General features: G+C 57.9%; 1 protein-coding gene across 7 annotated transcripts in view; it reads right to left on the reverse strand.

Moving 5' to 3' along the window:
* Window positions 1-19,446, reverse strand: part of MGRN1 (mahogunin ring finger 1) — a 38,019-nt gene that overhangs the window by 3,336 nt on the left and 15,237 nt on the right. For 4 of the 7 annotated variants that reach the window (XM_040973414.1, XM_040973411.1, XM_040973417.1 and 1 more), the window contains 13 exons: window positions 18,670-18,758; window positions 17,922-18,068; window positions 14,639-14,756; window positions 11,726-11,792; window positions 11,459-11,508; window positions 9,932-9,979; window positions 8,875-8,943; window positions 7,571-7,730; window positions 6,858-6,967; window positions 2,848-3,074; window positions 2,186-2,309; window positions 1,917-1,959; window positions 970-1,068 (listed from right to left, as the gene is read on the reverse strand). In XM_040973414.1, the coding sequence (XP_040829348.1) occupies window positions 970-1,068; window positions 1,917-1,959; window positions 2,186-2,309; window positions 2,848-3,074; window positions 6,858-6,967; window positions 7,571-7,730; window positions 8,875-8,943; window positions 9,932-9,979; window positions 11,459-11,508; window positions 11,726-11,792; window positions 14,639-14,756; window positions 17,922-18,068; window positions 18,670-18,758 (1,351 nt within the window). Of the gene's footprint in view, window positions 1-969; window positions 1,069-1,916; window positions 1,960-2,185; window positions 2,310-2,847; window positions 3,075-4,244; window positions 4,311-6,857; window positions 6,968-7,570; window positions 7,731-8,874; window positions 8,944-9,931; window positions 9,980-11,458; window positions 11,509-11,725; window positions 11,793-14,638; window positions 14,757-17,921; window positions 18,069-18,669; window positions 18,759-19,446 lie in introns of all 7 variants that reach the window. The other 3 variants (XM_040973410.1, XM_040973415.1, XM_040973413.1) reach the window with 1 other exon arrangement.

Genomic DNA, 19,446 nt, shown 5'->3' on the forward strand with positions numbered 1-19,446 from the left:
CTACTCCACATCCAATCCAACTCCCTGCCAATGTGCTTGACAAAGCTAGAACATGGCCCACATGCAGTCACAGAGTTCTGGGCTTCCAGCTCTGGCCCAGCACTGGCTGTTGCTGCCAGTGAGAGTGAACCAAAGGATAGAATATCTCTAACTCTGCCTTTTGAATAAATAAAATTGTTAAACATCCTTTCCAATCAGAATGCATCCCTGATGTCGAGGCCTAGATCCCAGGCAGCAGGGCCAGCCAGGTGGTATGGGTGTGACGTGCACAGGGCAGAAGGCAGGCACTGCTTCCTTCTCTGTCAGCGCTGAGTGACAGGGCGAGTGCCAGCAGACTCCCCAGCTCCCACAGCCATGGCGAGGCTGCATCTGCAGGTCATGTGGCCACTTGTCCCACTCCTAGTGGGCACTGGCACAAACAGGGGAGTCCTTTCTCAGTCCCACCCTGTGAGCTGAGGTGGAGACCCAGGAGACCAAAGGAGTCCAGCAGCTGGACCTCTGCACACGCAGGGGAGTCAGAACAAGACCCTGTCCGCGACCTGGCCGGCCCTGCGACCACCCCTCATCAGCCTGGCCGGGCCCAGCTGCTCCACTGCAGGTGGCCCAGAACCTAGCCCCTTCCCCACCCCAGCAGGTTCCTGCTTGACCACTGTCTGTCACTCCGCTGTGAGGCCCTGCTACTCAGGCCCCAAACTGGCCCACAGCAGGGTCCTAGAATGAGGGAAGACTCAGGGGGCCCTGCCTTTTGCTTGCTCCCACCTCCCCAGTTTGCGATGGCCCCAGGAGAAGAGGTCCTGGCAGAGGCTCTGCTCTGAGGAGCCAGCCTGTGGTGGGGCAAGAGGGTCTGCCTTGCAGACCTGGTCCTGTGCTGCATCATGTTCTGGGGGTCAGCAGGAGGAGTATGGGTGCTGCAGAGATGCCATGGGCTTCTGGTGGACACCAGGGCAGATGCCAGCCCAGGTGCCGTACCTGGCAGGTAGATGTCGGCAGGCGGGGCTGGCTGGCCAAAGCCATGGTGCTCAGGGCTGCCATCCTGCAGGACGTCCTCAATGGATGGCACTCGGCTCCCTGTGACAGGCAGGCGGCAAGGTCAGGACCTAGTCCCAGCCCCAAGGACCCCCTAAACTAAGGTGTTGCTCCTTCTTCCTCCTCGCCTATTCCCTGGATCAGGGTTTGTATTCGTTATGAAAACATTACAAACCCATATGCTCAAAATAAGACTGACTGGTAAGATGCTACGGCTACCCCTGCTGGAACCAGGGAGCTGGCCCTGCTACTCCAGGGCAGTGGAGCAGGTACAAGTCCTATGGGGTGGGGGACTCACTCCGTGTCCCATGGCATGGGATTCAGCTGGAACCACAGGGATGTTTCTCTACGTAGACTCCAAGCACCCAGAACTACTGCAGCGGCCTGTGCCTGGGCCCCACTCTGCAGCCCCACACTCAGCCTCAGACCAAGGTGGGATGGAGGTTGGAGGGACACTGCATGTGTGGAACCCACAGGTCTTGCAGCAGCCTGGGCCATACACAGCTCTGTCAGCTCTAGGTGTGGTGGCTGTGGCACCACTAGGGTTAGCCTCGAGCATGGGGTTCCTGGCGTTCTGTGGTGTTGGTTACGGGCACCAGGACCACATCCCGGGGTTGGCGCCAGGTGTACCTGCCTGTTCAGGGGAAACGAGGGGAGTCTCGAGCCCCGCTGGGTTCATTTCTAACCAGGAGGGAGGATGAGGATGAGGCAAGTCACTGCAAACCAAAGGCAGAAAGGAAAGGGCCGCTTTCTGCCTCTCTGGAGGCCCACCCGGACGTGGAGGACACAGGCAGGGCTGACCAATGACCCCAGGCTCCTGCCATGCTGGCTGCAGGGGCAGTGCAGTGACCATGACTGAGGACCAGGGAGGGGAAGGGAGCAGGCCTGACCTTGCTTTAGCGGCGACTCGTCCACCTCTTCCGTCAGGAAACTCTGAGGAGCAAAGAGGGACATCCACACGCAGTGCCGAGCCCGGGGCAGGCAACCGCCAAGGTCACAGGGACTCGGGGGTCCCCATGGCCCATGTGACCCGCACAATGGCCCCCCATGACAGGAAGGCACCCCAGGGACAAGGACTGATGCCATGTGAGACACACATGCCGAGGATGTGGTATGTGGAGCGGCTGGGGCCAGGGCAGTGGGGTGGGGGGCACCTCACCTCAGGGGAGCTGCTTTCCCGCACTGCCAGATCCACCCCACCTGACACGGGGGGTGCACTGCCATCCTCAGAGAGCTTGCTCTCGTCCTCTTCACGGATGGGGGATGACGGGGACCGCAGGGTGCTGGAGACAGACCAGAGTAGGCAGGGGGCAGTCCCCAGGGATCCCACCCCTGATATGGCACCATGCATAGATCCCCAGACCCACGTCAAGTGTCTGAATCAGCAAATGCCTGGAACAAACCCAGAAGCCTTGCGGGCACGGGGTCCATGCAGGTCACCCCAACAGACCCACGTCCAGAAGAATGGGAACCAGATCTGTGTGGCGAGAGGCAGGGGGATCTGTGGGAACAGACCCTGCCCTTCTTCCTGCACCTGCAGTGGCTCTGCCGCCTGGGCCTCCCCTCTGCCTCTCTACTGACGCAGTCAACACAAGAGTCGCCCCAGCAGGAGCCAGTAGACCAGCAGGCACTAGGCGTGTCCAGCACAGATGGCCGAGGCAAACACAAAGATGTGTCATCCTCAGGGACCCCCGTAACATGCTGTCCCTGCTTAGGGCCAGCTCCACGCAAACCAGCTGCGAGGCACACCTGCTCCCGGGGAGCCCAGAGCACATGGGAAAGTGGCTGAAAACCATAGCTCCCTGTTCCGCGCTGCCTCACCTGTCAGGAGACTCGCCCCGTGGCCTCCCCTTCTGGTGGCCACTCTCCATGACGCGCTCGATCCCAGCCAGTGGGCAGCTGGCCTGGGACACGCCGTCCGAGACGCCCGAGTAGGTTATCTCCTCGTACAGAGGGGCTGAGGGGATGGCTGGGGAGACAGCTCTCAGGCCGTTGAGCGCCTCGAGCAGGGAGATGGGCTCATAGCCGGGCGGGATGCTGTCAGAACTCTGTGGGGACAGGGCAAGTCAGAGTGATGCGGCCAGGCTCCCTGCCCATGGCTGCAACGTCCCAGGCTCTGACTTGCATCACTAACATGGTACTCACCATTCCTGCCCGCCCCACCTACCAGGGCTGTGACCCCACCCTGCAGCAGCACCGGAGACTTCCCTGTCCGGCTTTCCTGCACAACCCTGTACTCCCACACACCCAGGACACTGGGTGCATACAATTCAGCCAGTCCCACCCGGATCTGTTCCCACCAGGCCGGGAGATAGGAAAGGTTAGTGACAGAAAGGAGGGTGTGTGAGGAGTGGGGCAGCGAAGCCGTGCCAGAGCTGAGAGACTGCGGGGGACGCAGAGCAGAGAGACCCGGCCTGGCCAGGGCCTGCCACGCTCCAGGCAGGGCCAGTGGACTCTTTGGGAGGGAGCCCCGTGTCCACACAGGATGTGCATCAACTGACCAGGCTGAGAGAAGGCAGAAGGCCCCAGGCCCTAGGGAACAGTGGTAAGCCACCACAATTGCTGTACCAGGTGGGAGCTGGCCCAGCCCCTAGTGCTCAGAAATGCTCCCCCGAAGGAGGGGGGCTGCGGCACTCCACCCTGGCATGCCCCACCCCCACCATCCCCATTCAAAGGTAAAGACAGACTTTGCAGCCGCTCCACAAAGGAAGCTCTCTGCGAGCTCATTTGCACAAGGTCTCCCTGCCCCAAGCCAGATCAAGGTTACCCCTGGGGCGGCAGAGACCCCAGGTAGCAGCCTGGCCACACACACCTTGTGGCTCCCCGCAATCCCTGCTCCCAGGGGACAGGTGAAATGCCGGAGAAGAGTCCCTAACACCCAAGGCGGGGGTGGGGCAGGGGATGCAAGACAGATGCATGCGCAAGGAAGGCTCCTGCACACACCAGCAGCGTTAGTCCCACCTCCTCCATCCACACCACCGCCAGCGAGAAGGGACAAGGACGCTGGGGGCGAAGCTGGCAGGAAGGGCGATGGCTGAGGCTGCGAGCAGCCGCCTGCCGCGGATGGGAACAGTGTCTGGTCAAGAGAATCTGAGTTCCGCTTCTTCTACAAACTCCCTCCCTGGGCAGGTGCGCCTGGTAGGCAGCACCTGTCCGTGGCCTGGGTGGGCTGAAACTCAGGGCAGCACAGACCTGGAGCTGCGGGACCCAGCACTTACTGTGGCCCTTTTAGGGTTCCTGCTGGCCAGGGAGACGGGGTGCGACTTTGATTTTTTAAAGGGACACTGTCGAGATAAAAATCATAGATTTTACATCTACCACCCTCCACTCAGCACTGGGAGGGAGGAGGGCTGGTGGCCCAGGGTCTCTGGAAGCATCCTGATTTCAGACTCACACACAGAACCTGGGACAGCTTGGGACCAGGGGTCTGGGCCTACGAGCCAGGACTCTGTCTCCAGTGTCTGCCCACCTATGGTGTGGGGCACTGTGGAGCGGCAAGCTAGTGTTGGCCAGAGCAAGGGGAGGGACTGGGCCCAAAGCCGCCTGGGCAGATTCTTGGAGCAGGGGCAGAGAGAAGTGCCCACGGTCCCAACCAGTCCTGCAGGCAGGAGCCACCCCTTCCCAGGGTCAGGTACACCCAGGCGCTGCCGCTCGCCCCCCAAGGCCCCAGCGGCAGGGCCTAGCTTCAGGGCCCCATGAGGAGCCAGGGAATACAGGATAGCTAAGTGCCTGGGACTCCACACCTCTGCTCCAAGCTGTGAGAACACAACCACAGATCTTTTAAGGTCAAAATCCTGGGTTTGGATGGAAATCTCCAGAAATGTCAGATGGGCCACACCAATACCACCTGCTGCCAGTGTGTGCCTCTGAGAGCAAAAGCTCCTCTCAGACACAGGCCCAGCCTGGTCTCCTCCTTTTTTTTTTTTTCTTTAAGAGGGCCTTTCAGATAAAGTTTGTGGGGGCTGGCATTGTGGCATAACACCTTAAGACACTGCCTATAATGCTAGTGGCTGGTGTCCCATGTTCCATTTCCTTGCTAAGGTAACCTGCAGAAAGTAGCGTGAGAAGACATGGGTCCCTAACATCCACATGGAAGACCGAGAATTCCCGGATCCTGGCTCCCATCCACAACTCACCCCCCAGATGGCTGCAGTGGTTAGGGGTAGGTCAGATACTAGGCTACGAGGCCAGGCCCTCAAATAATTTTTTTAAAAGTAATTTCAGAGCCCAGTGTAGTAGCCTACTGGCTAAAGTCCTCACTTTGCATGCACTGGGATCCCATATGGGCGCTGGTTCATTTCTCAGCTGCTCCACTTCCCATTCAGCTCCTTGCTTGTGGCCTGGGAAAGCAGCAGAAGACGGCTCAAAGCTTTTTAGACCCTGTACCCATGTGGGAGACCAAGAAGCAGTTCCTGGCTCCTGGCTTTGGATCAGCTCAGTTCTGCACATTGCAGTCATGTGGGGAGTGAACCAGATCAAGATCTTTCACTCTCTCCTCTCTGCAAATCTGGCTTTCCAGTAAATTAAACTATGCACATGTATATCTTTTTTTTTTTTTTTTTAAAGATTTATTTTTATTATTTTTTCATTGGAAAGGCGGATATACAGAGAGGAGAGACAGAGAGGAAGATCTTCCGTCCGATGATTCACTCCCCAAGTGAGCGCAACGGGCCGATACTATGCCGATCCGAAGCCAGGAGCCTCTTCCGGGTCTCCCACGCGGGTGCAGGTTCCCAAAGCTTTGGGCCGTCCTCGACTGCTTTCCCAGGCCACAAGCAGGGAGCTGGAAGGGAAGCGGGGCTGCCGGGATTAGAACCGGCGCCCATATGGGATCCCGGGGGTGCAAGGCGAGGACCTTTAACCACTTGCGCCACCGCGCCGGGCCCGCACATGTATATCTTAATAAAAAGCAATTTTGGTACAAAAATACGTGTACACATATTCAGGGTCTTCACAATTTCGCGAGAAATGTGTGCATATCAGGAATCAACAATGCATAGCTTTCAAAATTTTTTGTACCCAAATTAACTTACGTCTGAATTCCATTCTCCACAAACTTTTTAAAAAATATTTTATTTGAAAAGCAGAGCTAAAAAGAAAGAGACAGGGAGAGAGGTTCACTCCCCAAGTGGCCAGGGCTGGGCTAGGTTAAAGCTGGGAGCCATGAACTCCATCCGGGTCTACTGTGTGGGTGCAGGGTCCCAAAGACCTAAGTCACCCTCCACTGCTTACCCAGGCCACAAGCAAGGGAGCTAGAGGGGAAGTGGAGCAAGGCGACTTGAACCAGTGCTCTCAAGGGATGTTGGGCACTGCAGCAGCAGCTTTCCCAGCCACAGCACTGCTCCCCACCCACACTCTCTCACACTCCATTCAAAGAGCTGCAGTGGACACACAAGGAGTCTCTCAGGCTACTCACGCCCAGAAGGACGCTGCAAACCTGAGATTGGCTCTGCTGAGCCCTGGCTGAGGCCCACCTGCTCCCTCTCCTTCCTGTCTACCCTGCCCATGTCTTTTCTGTGTGTCTCTTCCTGTTGCTGTGTCTCTTTAGGGAAATGAGTTTGATCTCTGGACTCTGGAAGCAAGAGCTGCATTAAGAGTCCCATAGGACAAGCCCCTAGGGTTGTGTGCAGAGGTCTGGAGGGCTGTGGGCCATGGCCACATGCAGAGCCACCCCTCTACCCCATCTGTGTGTGGAAGCCGGAGACGGGCGCACAGACGGGCGGAATCTGAGTGGAGGTCTCCAGGACTCCTCGGCACAGAGGATGAACTCGAGGCCACCCACACTGCTCTGCAGCACTGTCACCTCCCACTTCCATGGGAAGGGCACTTACGGAGTGTTCCTCGTGGTCCACACTCTGTGCCAAGACGGGGCTGAAGGAGATGGGGGACAGAGCCCCTGGCTTCTTGCGCACAGCCCGGATCTGCAGGAGGGCCCGGAACGCTGGGATGGAAAAGGATTCGTGACAGTTAGTGGGGGCTCTGATGGCAGGTGCCCCAACCCTCCACCCGCAGCACTCCTGCAAACCACACATGTCAGGCTGCAGGCCAAGTGGACCCATGGCACAGCAGCGTGGGCGCCAAGGCTCAGGCCTCAACATGGCTTCCTGGGCACCTGGAGCTTCTCCCCACCCTGCCCCTACCCCTCAGATGGCTGAATGTACACTCCACTGCCCAGTCACCCATGCTCGCTTCTGCTTCCCCAGCTGACACACTCCACTGTGCATCCTGCCTGCACTGCAGTCCCTAAAGTCATGCTCTCCACGGGCCACCTGGCTCTCATGCTGCATGGCCTTCCAGATGGCAGGTTGAGTGCCTAGGACAAACCCCGCTGGACTAAAGCGTCCTTCCTGCAGCACCTCAGCAGGATACCACCAAGGGCAGCCTTCCAGGAGTCCTACTGCAGGGGGAGGAGTTGTGGCTGAGGGATCCAGGCAGCCGCCTGAAGGCCGCCATGTCCCAGGCCATGGGAGGATGGCCCTTTCTTATCTTGGGCCAGAGGGTCAGGACTGCTGGGCTGGCCTCCCACGGAGGGGCCCATACTCACGCAGCCGACAGATGGGGCAGTTGTTGGCCTGGTAGCGCAGTGTGTCGGCACATGAGGTGCACAGGCACAGGTGGCGGCAGGGCAGGATCAGTGTGTCCCGCAGGTCGGACAGACACACCACACACTCGTTGCTGTTGTCACTGTTCTCATCGTCGGCGGGCTGTGGGGACAAGGGCCAGTGGGTTGTGGCCGTCCAGGCTGCAGGCGCAGGGAGCAGGACATGGGATCCATGCCTTCACCCACCCAAACCACCACAAGCTGTTCCTGGGACTCAGAGCCACCCTCCCAACCGCAGGGGAATGAGCACCTGTGAAGCCCAGACTAGCCTGCTGGCCACATCTGCAGCAGCCAGCAGCCGCTCCTTGAGCGCACGGGAGACCTTGCAGGCAAGGGCATCATCTGAAACAAGGTGAGCATGGTGGCCACACCTGCGAGCGACACTTCTAGCTCTGTGAGTTACGAGCCCCTCTCCGAGTGGTCCTGGCTGCACTGAGGGCAGTGCTGGGACATAAAAGAAATAGCTCACTACTTCCAAAAAGCCAACTGGCCCCTGACATAAGACCTGGGAGTAGGTCAAGCCTCCTGCTGGCTTCTGGCTGGATGTAGCTTTCCTGGACCCAGAGGCCACAGCTGCTGTGAGCTGTTCAGAGACCACACCAAGCCACCCAAAACGTGCCCCAACGCCTGATCTTGGAAGCAAAGAGAGGGATGGGGCCTGGTTAGTACCTGGGGAACATGAGGCCCCAACAATGATTTCCCAGGTACCACTGTGCCTTTACTACAATGAAAATACAGCGGGGCTCCACCATGCTCTCAGCTGACCTTCCCTGGCTGTCCTAGACCACAGCCGGCTTGTCAGCCACCACCTAGAGATGTCTAAAATACTTGTCTCCACCAGCAGGGGGCAGTGCTGGTCTGCACCTAAAGACAGCCAGGTCAAGCTCCACAAGGGCCAGTTGTTGTGCCTGCCTACTTACAAGCCGGGGACAATGCTGGAACAATGACAAACTGGCACTTTTCAGGAGGAAATCCGCTGTAGAGCAAGCCTGCAGCTCAGCAGGGAAGCTGCTCTGATTACCACTCTTTCTCCCAGCTTTCTGCTAACACAGACTTCAGGAGGCAGGAGTGACTGGGCTCCTGCCCAGGGAGGGCAGGAAAGTGTCTGACTCGCTCACCATCAACCCTGGGCACGCACTTCCACCCCTGGCTGACCAGTGTCACACCCAGGAATGGCCACCATGAGGTGGGAGGAAGTTTGGCTGCATGGCTAGCCAAGAGTCCTGGCAGGCTGTCACGGGACACACCTTGGTCTCCTGGTTGTTCTTGTTCTCGATGCCGTAGATCTCCTGCAGCAGGTAGCTGACCCGGTCCACCTGGAGAGGAGACGCACATTGGGCCCATTCCTGCCCCAACACGAGGATGCTTTCAAAACCCCCTCCAGGTGCCAAGCTGAGGTTCTGGGGCAGTCATGGCTGGGAATTCTGTTGGGCCTGATGCCAGGAGAAACCTGATGCCAGGGAGATCTGAGAGGCCCGGGAAGCAGTCCCTGGGTGGGTGGTCTGCCCTGGCACACAGCCTTGCCTCAACTCTGTGAGGCTCAGAACCATGCCTTTTGCCCAAAGCCAGAAGACCCCTGAGCCACACCACCAGCCCCACCAGGATTCGATGCCAGAAGAGACCAGACAGCAGCTGAAGCAGCTGCAGGATTTCAGAATCTCCTTCCACAGACGTGAAGACATCTCTGGTCTCAGAGATACCAGACTACTTCTCTACTCTGGCCTGCCACTCACTCCTGACCATGCTCCAGTAGGGGCTCAGACCCGGGGTCTCCCACACTTCCAGGGTATCTGAGCAGCCCAGGGAGCCAGAAGTCTGCTGGGCAGCAATTCCAGATGACACCTCAGCTGCCTCACAAGAGTCTGGCCCACTGATCTTCAGGGTCCCCCACCTCTAGGAACTAGGGCAGATGTGACACAGACCCCAGCCAGGGCTATTCTATTCTCTAAGTTCTCGCGGAGCTGCGTGGGAGTTATAAACAGGTTAACCCCAGAGGACAGAGCTGCTGGTTCACAGCTCGTGCTGGGGTCACTGTCCTCAAGACAGGCTGTATCTCTCTCTTCCTTCCCTCAGCAAACAGATGGCTGCTATTACCCAGGCACCATGGCTCACACTGGGCAGGACCCAGGGCCTCCAGAGACACGCTGGTGCAAGGCGGGCCTGAACACCCGCCTGCACACTCACAGCCCAGGGCCGGCTGCTGACCTCCAGAGTGCGGCAAGGCAAAAGGCGCGCCTGGGCAGCCCAGTGTCCCGGCCCTTGAGCTGCGACCCAGGGCTTGCGCGGCTGTTTTGTCAGACTTACGATCTGCTTCTGCTTCAGAGGCTTCACAGAAAAGCTGCCATCCATGTGCTGTGAGAAAAGACGCAGAGGTGAACTCGCCACGGGCACCGTGCCCTCCTGCTTGGCAGGCTCCATGTCCCTCCCCACCACCAACATAAAAAACAGGAAAACTGAAAGCCAAGCTGGGATTTCTCCAGATGCGAATCCAAACAGCCTGGAGGACCGGCTATAGACACAGCCTCCCAGGCCCTATCCTGCCCACCTGAACCACTTGGCCAAGTTCAAGGAGGGACACAGGCCTCCTGGACACACACCAGGGGGGCAGCAAAGGTCAAGGCAAACGAGTTCTTGTCTTCACAAGCCAGTAGGGTCAGGAAGACAGCAAGGGGCACAAACGCATGAGCAGAGTGCAGCACTCAGAAAACCCACAGAATGCAGTGAATGTGCTGGGTGGTATCAGGGAGACAGAATACTCGGAGCTCAACAAGCTGAGTGAAGAGGTTGGGTCTGCTTTGGATCCCTGCTGAGTCAACCCAGACCAGCCCTCAGGGTTCCGCTAAGGCCGCTGGGTCCTTGCAGACATTCCAGAACACAGGACCCCCCAAAATAAAGCAGCTGCACACTGAGTTCTATAGTGCAAGCACAGAAGGGGAGCTCTGCGGTCTGCCAGCAATGGCCTGTCTGCTGTTTGCAGATGGAGAATGCAGAGCAACAATGGAGGAGTAACATCTCCTGGGAGGATGAGGCCAGGTCTGGGGGGCGTCGCAGTGAGCCCGGGGCAGGGGCAGGGGGAGGATATGGCCTTGAGGAGGATGCTCACAGATCCCAGCACCAGATGGCAGGGACACAGACCAGCCATGGACCTGGGAGGCACATGGCCCAGCAGCAACACACTCAAGCCTGCACCCTGTGCACTCCGCAGGTCCAGGGGCAGGGAGTGGGCCACAGGTCTGGGGCCAGGCCAGGCAGGTGGCAGAGCTTCATCAACCTACCAGCTCCGAGCGTCCACTGTGTTCCCATCTCTGAGACACGTGACACATGAGAGGCCAGTGCTGCCTGCACTGGCATCCACAGGGGCAAGGCACATTTGCCCTAGACTGTTATCTGGGCTGGGCAAGGCAAGGCCTGGGGTGGGAAGGCAGGCACCACTAGGTGCCACAGCTAGGGGGTAGAGGAGTGGGAGTAAAGTGGGGGGAGGGATCTCGAGTGGACACTGAGGACACCTGCCTGCTGGGACCAGGCCACATCGAGGCGGTAACAACCTTTACAATCTCCCCAGTAACAGCTGTCCATGGATTGGTTCCTGTGCTAGCAGGTGCCAGTGAAGTCCAAGGACTGGTTAGTGCAGAACAGTGTGTAGCACCAAAGGCCAATGTCCTTAGAGAAGGGCCCTGATGGGAACCAGGGTCCTGGAAGCTGGAACGGCTGCAGAATCCACTGACTGCAGTCCACATCAAGGAGCCAGGACCCCACTTGAGCCTTGCCTCCAAGGCCGCCCTCACGTCCCAGCTCCAGACCCTGGGAAGGCGAGGGCAAAAGGGCACTTACCTTCTCAAAGGCTGCCAAGAGCACGTGGGCATGGCCAGTCACTTCCACAACTGCCCAAGGTGAGAGAGACAGGGGCGTGGTCAGAGTCCAGTGGGACCCGCCCCATCCTGCCACAATCCCCTTCCCTACAGTGGGCCTCTCCCAAGCTCCCCCTGTCCACTGGGCAGCCCCTGGTGGCACCCCAGGATTCTCAGCAGATGAAGGCTAATGCTCACAGGGCCCACATGCTTGCCAGGGGGATGGGAGAGACAAGCCAGCACTGCTCACCATCTCCTTCATCCACCACGGCCTGGATGACCACTGGAAACACACCCCGGTCCAGGTCGAAGTTCAGCTAGGGGGAAAGCAGACCAGGAAGGTCAGAAGCTACAGCAGCCAGACCAGGTTGGTCAAGCAGAGGTCAGGCAGAGCCAGGTGGATGGGAAGCGCCCAAAACCTGGAGGACGTTCCCAGCCTCAGGCACCCATCATCACCATCCACCTCCAAAATGTTCCATTGCCCCAGGAGGAGCCCAAAGCCCCTTGGACAGTAACTCGGTGACCTCCCTCGGCCCCAGCAGCATACTCTCGCCTGCTGCCTCTTGGACGTTTCATTAAGGGAAATCCTGGAGGGCCACTAATCTGTCCTCTCACTCCTCCCTGCCCCCCAAATTCCAGAGGCTGCTCAAAGCATACCAGAGGAGTGTAGCCCCTGCTGTCCACATGCAATCCCAGCAAGAGGACGGACCACCGTGCTCACTCAGCACTCAGCACTCACCGTGCTGGCGGAAGCTCAGGCTACCCAGAACAGCACTGCTGACTGGGAAGAACAGCTCCTCGGCTCAGCCCCCACCAGACAGTTGACAGGGGAAGAAGGTGATGTGGCCTGAGCTTCAGGAGAAATCTGAGCACTTCCTATCCCTCCCTAAGGGCTCCTAGGCCAGCCCCAACCGTGGGTCTCAGAAAGGCCTTGGCCCCTCAAGCGTACTCGGCCCCTGGAAAACACGTTCTCAGTTCCTGTGTCTTACCAGCATTATGTGGGCCATTAGAACAAGGGTGGTCACCACCAGCCCACCCTGGTTCCCGCTGGCCATGACCTTGCCTACTTCGTGAGCCATCCCGCCAGCCGCAGTCTGGCACAGAGGAACAAGCAGCCCTCAACACAGATGAAGGAACCAACACATACTGTTCAGATGTGCCAAAGGCAGAGAGCCTGCAACCCTGTCACCACATTCAGCGGGTGAGTGTATGGCTATTCTTAGGACAGCTGCCACAAAACAAGTCATGGTGGGAGAATGGGGGTGACTGCGACACCCACATCCCACTGGGGGGGTACTGGCTCCAGTCCAAGCCCCTACGCTTCCAACCTGACATCCTGCGAATGCATCTCCTGCAACCAAGAGGCCCCAGCACTTGACTCCTGTCACGTGGGCAACTCAACTAGCGCTCCAGGCCGGGTCCAGGCCTGGCTGTGGTGGGCATCTGCGGAGTGAGCCAGCAAATGAAGATCTCTCCCTCTTCCTGGCACTCAAATCAGAAAACAAATCTCTCAACAATGGCAGCCCTCCAGGTGCACAGGGTGGTTACACCAGGGGTGGCGGCCACTCTGGCAAAATCGGGATCATGGAAGCCCCTCATGGCCCCAGAGGGCGTGGCTGCTCCCACCTCCATGTTATACACGGAGCCCAGAGAGGCAGGGGAGCACAAATGAGGCTTTAAGAAGGAAAGGGGCAGGGAGGGGTTGGCCTTCAAGCCTCATCCACTCACAGCCTCCCAGGACAGGCTCCCAAAGCCAGCCCAGCACCCCTGAACTCAGGCCCTGTGACTCGGCACTGACCACACTCAGGGACCCAGCTGTTCCCTCTCCGAAGGCAGTGTGCTGCACTCAGAGGATGGAATGTCCACTCGGTGGGGCCAGGCAGGGTGGACACACAGTCCTCTGAGGACTCCTGTGTCAAGTGCTTGTCCAGGAGTGAGGTCAGCTCAAAGGACAGGCCTACCATGGATGGATGGGGACAAACGGCAAGCCAGTCTCGTCACAACCCCAGCAAATCCTGCTTTTTCTTCCTGGTTGCTTTTTTCTTTTTTGGTTAAGTTTCTTGACAGAGATACCCGCTGGGGCCTGTTAAGCAGCCCTCCTCAGCTCCTGGACACAACCAGGGACAGCGGCTGAAGAAGCCTGGCAACTGGTACCCCGTTCAGTCCAAAGCTGGGAGCAGGGACAGAAACCAGGACGACCGTATTCACTGCATGCCCAGGTCCCGCAGTCCTGGCTGCCCACATCCCCAGCCCAGCCCCAGCTGCAGGGGACTGAGTGTCCTGCAACCCCAGGGGACAAGCAGCCCCTGAGACTCCTGCACATAACACGTGCTCTCACAGCCACACTAATGTGGGCGGGGATCTGGAGGGGTCCTGGGGGGTGGATCTGAGACATCTATATGGTTTTCTTTAAAAAAAAAAAAATCTTTCTGCATAGTTCTTTATTTGAGAGGCAGAGCAACGGGGGAAGGAACAGAGAGGAGAGACAGAGGGACTTTCCTCTCCCTTGAGTCCTGCACTAGCTGGGGCTGGGCCAGACAGAAGTCAGGAGCTCAGAACTCAAACCAAGTCTCCCTGACGGGTGGCACAAATCCAAACACTTGCGCCATTATCTGCTTCCTCTCAGGATGCCTGAGAGCAGCAGGTTGGACCAAAGAAAGATGGAGGTGGGACCTGATCCCCCAGCACCCTGATGTGGGAGGGACTAGTCTAGCCCACTGTGTGCAGCTTTCTTGGTCTCCTCCTGTGGGAATCCCAGGCTCGGAGGAAGAGGAAGCGAGGACAGGGCCTCGGCTGAGACACATGGATGCCAATAAGGCACACAGAGAAGTGAGACCTGGGGCTGGCATGGCAGGGCCCACAGCACGACTCAGGGCCAGCCTTGGCTCAGCAGGCTGAAGGGGCAGCTCCCAGTGCTGAGGGAGCCTGCCCCACTGCAGTCCTGACACGGCCACAGCTCATCATCCTGCAGCCCGGCATGTGGGCCTCCACGAACACTGGGCCTCACGAGCCTGGCTCACATAGCAATCAGCCCATTGCCCACGTTTTGTCCTACCATGTGCCCACTCGTGTCACCAAGCACAAGGACCTGCCAGGGACCCCACACAGGAGCCATGCCTGCAGAGAGGCTGAAAGGAGGGCTGGGCCCAGCCACGTGCACTACCTCATCGTCCTTCCACTCGGAGAAGTCGATCTTGAAGGAGGGCAGGGAGAACTGCTGGCTCACCCCTCTCTTGTAATGCACGGTCTCTGATTGCAGAGCAGGGTTCTTGGGGCTGTACCTGAGGGGCCGAGAGTAATACATGAGACACTGGCCACGGGCCTCCTCCTCCTGGGCAGGTGGGGAGCAGGAAGCAGCAGAAGTGGCCACTGGCCCTCATCCTTCCACGGGCCACCTCGCAGCATAGAGCCAATTTTCCCAAGGTGCACCCCGCCCAGCACCTTCCCGGCCGACAGTGACTTGGTGTCAAAGTGCAGGGCAGACTCCTCACCCCTACCACACTCACAGCCAACTGCTCCTTACCTCCTGCGCAGTGCACACTGCGGCCCCCGTGGCGTGGACATCCACACCCTGTCAAACCATGATACAACCCAAAGCAGTGTTCTCAGGCCACCACACAGACTCCATTGTGGTTTCACTGAGTCAGACCTAGGACACCTAGTTCTCCTGCATCTTGCTGCCCCAGCAGCCTCCCCAGGACAGGATCCAGGGGCATCTGCCTCTTCCATCCTCATCAACTTTTCTGCTGCCCATTCAGGAAGTCAGTCAGCTTCCCTCCCTATGCCCCAGCCCACGGGGCACAGGTCCTCCCTGGGAACCTGTCTGGGCCCGAGACCAAGGATACTCTTGAGTGCTGAGTAGCTGGGGGTGTTGTCGCTGTGCTGGAGCCACTGTGGTGGGCAGCCCCGGGGAGGCCTGTGCTGGGATGCCGTCCTCAGGCTCATCCGTGGCAGCCTGGGCCTAGCCCTCGCTCACAGCCTAAGCCTCTCTGTGGGAAGCAGAGTCGGGGGAGCAGGACTGTCTGCCTGATGCTCCATTGGTTTCCTAACGCCTAGGGGGTGAGGTCCAGACCCCCGCCCCACCCTGCCCCACTGACCTCACCAGACTGGAGAGGAAGCAGGGCTCCACACTAGCGAGAGGAGTGTGGCACCCCCAGGCCCCTGGGCCCCAGGAAAGGTTGTACACAGCTCAGGAAAGCTCCTAGCTTGCCATTGCCCAGGTCTGGCTATGGTCCTCTGTCAGGCTCTCCTCCAAGATGTTCCAATGACCCCTGCCCCCCAAGCTCCTCCAACGTGGTCACTACAGTTGAGCCCAGGCCATCTCCACACAGGCCTGAGCAGGGTATCGCCTGAACCCACTGGAAGCACTGGAGGTGTTGGCCTCTGTCCCAATTCCCAGGGGAACCCCCTGAGGGCCTGTCAGTGGTACCAGGAGCACCCCTCATTTTTTTTCTTAAGGTTTATTTTATTTTTATTGGAAAGTAAGATACACAGAGAAGAGGAGAGACAGAGAGGAAGATCTTCCACCTGAAGATTCACTCTCAACAGCTGGAGCTGAGCCAGTCCAAACCCAGGAGCCTGGACCTCTTCTAAGTCTCCTACATGGGCACAGGGTCCCAAGGCCTTGGGTCATCCTCGACTGCTCTCCCAAGCCACAAGCAGAGAGCTGAATGGGAAGTGGGGCTGTTGGGACATGAACTGGTGCCCATATGGAATCCCAGCGCGCAAAAAGCGAGCACTTTAGCCAGTAGGCTACTGCACCAGGCCCCAGCATCCCTAATTCTTATCCTGGGTCTGATACTACACCCACCCCAGAGCCCCGAGGCCCTGAAAGATCCCGGTGACAAGAGCACCAGGTGGGTTCCTGGAATGTGCTGGACTCCAGCGGAACCAGGCCCTCCTCCAGAAAGGGAAGTGGCAGAGAAGGAATTAATGACCAATCCCACAGGGACAAGGTCTGCAGAGGCTCCAAGATGAACGCTGGGGAATAGGAGGCTATGAGGAGGGTATGCAGGCCCAGCTCCCCCCGCCTCGCCACACCCCCTCCTTCACCTGGCTGTCCACTCTGGTCCTTTACACACCTCAGCACACGCATCTCCTCGACCCTGAGACATCCCAGACGCCAACCCCAGGAGGGGGTCATGGGAGCACTGAGCCGTGTCCGACCGGTCACAAGCACAGGTGACAAACAGGGTTTGCGAGCAGCCTGAGGTTGGACAGGGCCCTGAGTCTATGGGTCTGCCCTAGCTCCATGCACCATCAGCAGTGAACTGAAGAAATTTACATTTCTTCAGCAACGCATCATTCAGTAACATGTTATTCAACTTCATGGTGTTGTTAATTTATTTTTCTTCTTGTTGATTTTGTTTTGTGGCTTTGCATTGAAGGCGATGTACAGTAACTGTGTAATGGAGACTGTCATATCCAGATGTGCGGATACAATGCAGTACGCATCTCTACTTCCAGGCAAAGGTGGATTCCCAATGAAACTGTTTACTACATCTTGTCAATAGGATGCTGTGCTCTGTCATTGTCTATGCCCACAACGATGGATATATGACCGTGTATGAAGAACTATACTATATTAATGATATAGGGGAACTCTATGACAGGGGAGCGAATTGGGGAGGGGATAAGGGAAATCCCAGAGCCTATGGACCTGTACCATAAAATAATAATAATAAGTGAAAATAAAAAAGGAAGTGAACTACATCACAGGTCACCAATCAGTACCCACACACAAAAGAGAATTACATCCCACGGAAACCAGAGTAGAGTGGTATACTGGTACTGTGGGTTAAGGTGCTGACAGGCTGGGCCCGGCACGATAGCATAGTGGTTAAACTCCTTGCTTTGAACACGCTGGGATCCCATTTGGGTGCCGGTTCTAATTCTGGCAAACCCGCTTCCCATCCAGCTCCCTGCTTGGGCCCTGGGAAAGTAGTGGAGGACGGCCCAAAGCATTGGGACGCTGCACCCGCGTGGGAGACCTGGAAAGAAGCTCCTGTCCCCTGGCTTTGGACTGGCTCAGCTCCAGCCATTGCAGCCGCTTGGGAAGTGAGCCATCGGACAGAAGATGGTCCTCTCTGACTCTCCTCTCTGTATATCAGCCTTTCCAATAAAAATAAATAAATCTTTTTAAAAAAAAAAAAGATGCCACCAGGATGTATCAGAGTGTCTGGGGTTGAGTCCCACCACCATTTCCAAACCTGCTTTCTGTTACTATTCCTGGAAAGGAAATGGAAGACAACCCGAGAGCTTGAGCCCCTGCCACCCATGTGGGATTCCTGAACAAAGTTTCTGGTTCCTGGCCTTGGTCTGGCCCTGATGATGAAGAGCTTTGCGAGGAGAAAGTCAAAGAGGAAGCTGTGTTTCCCTGCAGTCAGTAACCCACAGAGGGTTCCTGGGGAGCCTGCGGCACCCCCGCCTGCACCTGCAGGACTCACACAGCCACGCCATTCAGGAACTCCTCAGCTGCCTGGCAGTAGATGGTGATAGCCACGCGGGCGTCAGCATCGAAGGTGAACTCCAGGCTGTAGAGCACCCGCGGCTTCTCGCTGTCCTCCGTGGGGCTGTCAGCGTCATCCTTGTACCTACCGCAGCAGCACAAAGAACAGAGGAGGGTCAGAGGGCCTTGGCCCACTGCAGTGTGGCCAAGGGGCCCTGGAGTCAGCTACCCCAGGCTTCCGGCAGCTCCAGGGACTGTGCCCTGTTTGGCCAACAAACCAAATAATACACACTCCAGCTGCTTCCTTCCTCATGGCTTTGAGCCTGCACTTCCCACCCCTGAAACCTTGAAAGAGGGCCCGCCAGCACAATGCACCAGTGCACATGGCCAGCAGGTGCCCAGCATCTACTCATTGAACATCAGATATCACGTGCCCCCAACCATCTCCAGACACTGCCATGCAGAGAACCCTGAAGGCCAGACTCCCACCAGCCTGGCTACTCTCCTGCAGGGTCCTCGCAGCAGCCACTGACTCCATGCAAGAAGGCCGCCTCCTGTGGGGTCCCATGAGGTCTGAAGGGGTCGCTTAGGCAGCTGCTGACCCTGTGCGAGCAGCCCACTGTCTCATGGGGTCCCGTGAGGTTCCGCGGGCATGCAAGCTGCCCCTCTTTTTGCCAAGCATGGGCCTGGAAGCTGTACCGACGCCCACGGAGCGCTGAGGGCCCCAGCCTGGCCTGCAGGGTTACCTCACGAGCCGCAGCGAGTCCTTGCGGATGTTCACCAGGCTCCTCAGCGTCTTGACAGGCTCGTGGGGCGCAGGAGTGACATAGGGGAACTGGGGGAGAGAAAGCAGTCTTGGTGCCAGCTCCTCGGGGGTGGCCCTGACTCCTCCTGGGGCTGTGCCAGGTGAGGGGCTGGCACAGGTGACATGTCCAGCACACAGGACCTGATCAGAAGTGCCCTCAGCAGACCCACTCACTCAGCCAATCTAGGAAGGGGCTATGACAGCCCATGGGCTGGAGGGATCTGGGAGAGCAGCCAAGGGTGAGTTCCTTGAGGACAGGGGGATGGCTGCCAACCCACACAACAGGTCAATGTTTAAACAGGGGGCTGGCACTGTGAGTTAAGCTGCCACCTATGAACTGGCATCACATATGCACACCAGTTGATATTCTGGCTGCTCCCTCCTAATGCACTTAGGACAGCAGAGGATAATCCAGGTCTTTGGCCCCCTTACTCACACGCGAGATGCAGAGTCCCAGGCTTCCAGCTGCAGCCTGGTGCAACCCTGGCATTTGCAACCATTTGGGGAATGAGCCAGCTCATGCAAGATTTTTCCCTCTGCCTTTCAAATAAGTAATAAATTACTGCTTTAAAAAAAAAAAACCTAAAGATTGAGGGAAGGCACACATGTACATCCAGCACCCTAGCCAGCTTCCTGCTGGTGGCACAGGGCTGCAGCCCTACAGGACACTGGGCAAAGAAGTTAAGCACACGTGGGGCAGTTCTCCACTTTTTACAAC

Source organism: Ochotona curzoniae, unplaced genomic scaffold (genome assembly GCF_017591425.1).
Source record: "Ochotona curzoniae isolate NIBS_2020 unplaced genomic scaffold, NIBS_Ocur_1.0 contig_2321, whole genome shotgun sequence".
Classification (NCBI taxonomy): Eukaryota; Metazoa; Chordata; class Mammalia; order Lagomorpha; family Ochotonidae; genus Ochotona; species Ochotona curzoniae.